Source organism: Wolffia australiana, chromosome 11, assembly GCF_029677425.1.
Source record: "Wolffia australiana isolate 7733 chromosome 11, ASM2967742v1".
NCBI classification, from domain to species: Eukaryota; Viridiplantae; Streptophyta; class Magnoliopsida; order Alismatales; family Araceae; genus Wolffia; species Wolffia australiana.
Window position 1 is genome coordinate 1,202,556 of NC_135845.1, and position 4,084 is coordinate 1,206,639.

The 4,084-nt window shown below is 56.5% G+C and overlaps 1 protein-coding gene across 1 annotated transcript; it reads left to right on the plus strand.

The window, feature by feature from the left end:
- The first annotated feature begins 280 nt into the window (after nt 1–280).
- Nucleotides 281–2,146, plus strand: LOC144709554 (uncharacterized). The gene is made up of 2 exons (XM_078583132.1): nt 281–1,391; nt 1,851–2,146. Exons 1-2 carry the CDS (start codon nt 281–283, stop codon nt 2,144–2,146), a joined length of 1,407 nt encoding a protein of 468 aa, XP_078439258.1.
- Nucleotides 2,147–4,084: the final 1,938 nt, after the last annotated feature.

The following is a 4,084-nucleotide window of genomic DNA, read 5'->3' on the forward strand; positions in this document are numbered from 1 at the left end:
CTGACCGCCGGCCGCTGCCCTGACCGCCGGCCGCCCCGTCCAGCCGGCCAGCCACCGGCCAGACCGGTCCGCCGTCCGCCCGCTTCGCCGCTTCTCCTGCCCGGCTGCTGCTCGCGCCCAGCCGCCGGCCGCAGATCCAGCCGGCCGCCCGACCTACTTCCGGCCGACCTAGTCCGGCCTCCCGACCCTATCCGGCCGCCGCCGTGCATCCGGCCGCTGCTCTGCATTCAGGACCGGGCTATTGTCCCGTCGATGCTCTCCTCCTCACTTACGTGCTGTTATGGAGCGTCACGAGGGATCGTCGGCTTCCTCATCGTTTCCACCACTGACTCCGTATCCGGGTACATCTCTGGATCTTCCGATCTCGTCTCATACTCTTATCACAGGGCTCCAGGGCCCGACGACCCTGCTTGATGGCACAAACTACGTCACGTGGTCCGCCGGGTTCCGTCGGTTCCTTGAGATCCATGGTCGGCTCTCCTTTCTCACCGACGACCCGCCCTCTCTAGAGGATCCCCGCTTTGCCACCTGGATCACTCAGGATCAGGCGGTCACCTCCTGGCTTCTGAAGATGGCTATTCCGACCATTGCCGAGCCGATGCAGCTCCTCTCTCCGTCCAAGGCCATTTGGGACGAATGGGCCCGTATGTACGGGTATCATTCCAACATTGGTCGGACAGTGGAGATCGTTGAAGGGATGTTTCGTGCCCGCCAGGGTACCCGCTCCCTTCAGGAGTTCTATGCCACACTGCGCTCTCTCCTCAACCAACTTGAGATCTATCAGCCCTACACGCCAGATCTCACCGTGCAGCGTCGCTATCGCGAGGAGACAGCAGTTGGACTATTTTTGGCGGGCATCGACCCCACCCTCGGCGCTCAGATTCGGGGCCATATTCTGAGTTTGATCACTCTTCCGACGTTGGGTGAGGCCTTCTCCACCGCTCTGAGGGTTAGCTCTCCGGGGCCCGTCCCCACCCCTCTCTTGACTGAATCCATCGACCTTTCCTCGGAGACCCGCCCTCGCGGGCGCGTCTTTGATAACGGTGGTCGCGGTCGAGAAAAGGGACGCGGGCGCGATGGCAAACTCTACCCCCCCTGCGTTCATTGCCAGAAGTTTGGCCATCGCTCCGACAAATGCTGGCAGAAGTTTGGTAAGCCAGACCAGGTTGCCCACTCCAGCACGACGGACTCCGCCTCGACCTCGGACCTCCTCACTATCTCCCGGGAGGAATTAGCCCGCATGCTTGCCACCCGCGCTCCGACGGATACCTCGAGCACCTCGGGCTCTCGAACTTCTCACCTTGCGTCGACCTCCACTTCAGGTACCGCTCTACTTGCATCTTCTTCGGGTCCCTGGATTATCGACTCGGGAGCCTCTACACACATGTCAGGTACCTCCTCTCTCCTCTATCAAATTGCCAGCCTTCCTCACCCTGAGACGGTCACCATTGCGGATGGTCGTCTTTGTCCCGTTCGGGGCAAAGGCCGTTCCCTATCGACCCCCTCCCTTCCCCTTTCAGATGTTCTATACGTACCCAATTTTCCCATTAACCTCCTCTCTGTCTCTGCTATCACAAAATCCCTATTTTGCTCCGTATCTTTTTTCCCTTACCATTGTACCTTTCAAGACTTGCGCACGGGAAAGAGGATTGGTTTGGGACGTGAGACCGGCCAGGGTATCTACGAGCTTGTCCCTAATCTCCCTACGACTGGTTTTTGTTGTCTTCTCTCTCAGTCGGACACTTCTCTACAATGGCATCGTCGTTTGGGCCATCCTGGTATTACCAAACTTCGACAGGCCCTTCCGTGGCTAACAATATCTCCTTTTGAGTGTGAGTCTTGCCAATTAGGCAAGCATTTTCGTTCTTCTTATTCCCGCCGTGACTCTATTCCGTGTACGAAACCATTTGATCTCGTACATTGTGATGTTTGGGGACCGTCTCGTGTCTCCTCCCCTTCACACTTTCGCTACTACATCGTCTTCGTCGATGATTTTTCTCGTCTATCATGGGTGTACCTTCTCCATGACCGCACTGACGTTATGTCCCCCGTTCGTCAGTTCCTCCAAGAGATCTCCACTCAATACTCTACCCCCAAAATTCTTCGCACGGATAATGCCTTGGAGTTTGTTCAGTCCGCCCTCTAGGACCTTTGCTCCTCTCGTGGCATTATCCACCAGACCACTTGCCCCTACACCTCCCAGCAGAACGGTGTCGCCGAGCGAAAACACCGTCATCTTTTGGATATGACCCGCACCCTCCTCATCGAGATGGGCGTCCCACACTATCTCTGGGCGGATGCCCTCCTCACCTCTGCCTATCTTCTTAACCGCTTACCTTCCTCTCCTCTAGGTGGTGAAGTCCCTCTCCGTTGCCTACACCCCGATCGTGAGCTTTTTACACTGCCTCCTCGGACGTTTGGGTGCGTGGCCTTCGTCCATGACCACTCCCCAAATCTGTCAAAACTAGCTCCTCGCTCCCTCAAAGGCGTCTTCGTTGGCTACTCTCGTACTCAGAAAGGTTATCGTGTATACCTTCTTGATCAGCGCAGATATCTTGTATCGGCCGACGTCACCTTCTTTGAGACCATTCGCTACTTCACCACCACCCCGTCTGTGTCCACCCCTACACCTACTTCGTCTACTCTGACACCCTCGTCTCCTTCTTCCGTTGCTCCTCCGCCTATCTTGGACGTAATACTTGCGTCACCCTCCTCCTCCCTCTTCTCCTCGCTTGGGACCGCTCGCTCCATCAGTACTTACCCAGGAGCCAGACTCCGCGAGCCACCAGGCGGGTCCTCGCCACGCCCGCAAGTTCGGCGCCTTGCATCGGCACCGATAGACCTACATCTCCCCATTGCTCTACGGAAAGGTACTCGCCTTGTACCCTTCACCCTATCTCTAACTACGTACACTATGACCGTCTTCACCCCACCTATCGTGCCTTCGCCTCTCCTCACATCCGAAGTCGATACTGAGGACCCATGTGGAGGCCCTGCGCAGTCCCCATTGGAAGGCGGCTATGGATGCGGAATATGCGGCCCTCACCGAGCGTCAGACTTGGATCCTTGTTCCTTGTCCGCGCAATACGAATATCGTCACCTACAGATGGATATTCACGGTGAAGTATCACGCCGATGGCATGATTGATCGATACAAGGCCCGTCTCCTGGCACGCGGCTTCACCCAGACCTATGGCATCGACTACAAGGAGACGTTTTATCCTGTGGTACGTTTGAACTCCATTCGAGTTCTTCTTTCTATTGCAGTGAATCAGGGGTGGCCCCTCCATCAGTTGGATGTTTCCAACGCCTTTTTATACGGGGAGCTTACCGAGCGGGTGTTCATGGAGCAACCGCCCGGATATATCACTCCAGGCTCGACCGGCAAGGTATGTCATCTACAGCGTGCTTTGTACGGCCTCAAGCAAAGTCCGCGTGCATGGTTTGCCAAGTTCAGCAAACTTGTGCTTGCCTTGGGCCTCACCCCATGCACGGTGGACCCTACTGTGTTTCGTCGGCACGGATCCACTGGCACGGTCATCCTTGCGGTCTACGTGGATGATATCTTACTTACGGACAGTGATCATGCGGGTCTTGCTCAAGTGAAAGATTATCTCCATCAGCACCTGACCATCCGGGACTTGGGTATGCCCAAGTACTTTCTCGGCGTAGAGTTTGCACATCAGCCGGGTAAGCTGATCCTGAATCAGCGAAAGTACGTCCTGGATATGCTGGAGGAAGCGGGGTTACTCGGGTGCAAACCCCGAAGTTCCCCGATCGACAGCAAACCGTGCTTTTGGGATTCTACGTCTCCCCTACTTATTGATGTTGAGCCTTACCGACGCTTAGTTGGGAAGCTTATTTACCTCACTGTTACACGCCCCGACATTCCATATCCAGTGGCACTACTCAGTCAGTTCATGCATGCTCCCCAGGACATACATTGGCACGCTGCCCTCCGCGTGCTTGCCTACTTGAAGCATGCCCCGGGCCGGGGGCTACTCTACCAGCGCCATGGCCATTTGCGTGTGGAGGCCTACTCGGATGCAGGCTTCGCGGGCGATCGGGGGGATCGGAAGTCCAC

Excerpts from the sequence above, each read along its gene's own strand:
- LOC144709554 (XM_078583132.1), top strand. The coding sequence starts at position 281 with ATGGAGCGTCACGAGGGATCGTCGGCTTCCTCATCGTTTCCACCACTG. Across the intron at positions 1,392-1,850 it reads AGCCTCTACACACATGTCAG|GCAAGCATTTTCGTTCTTCT; the intron begins GTACCTCCTCTC and ends CTTGCCAATTAG.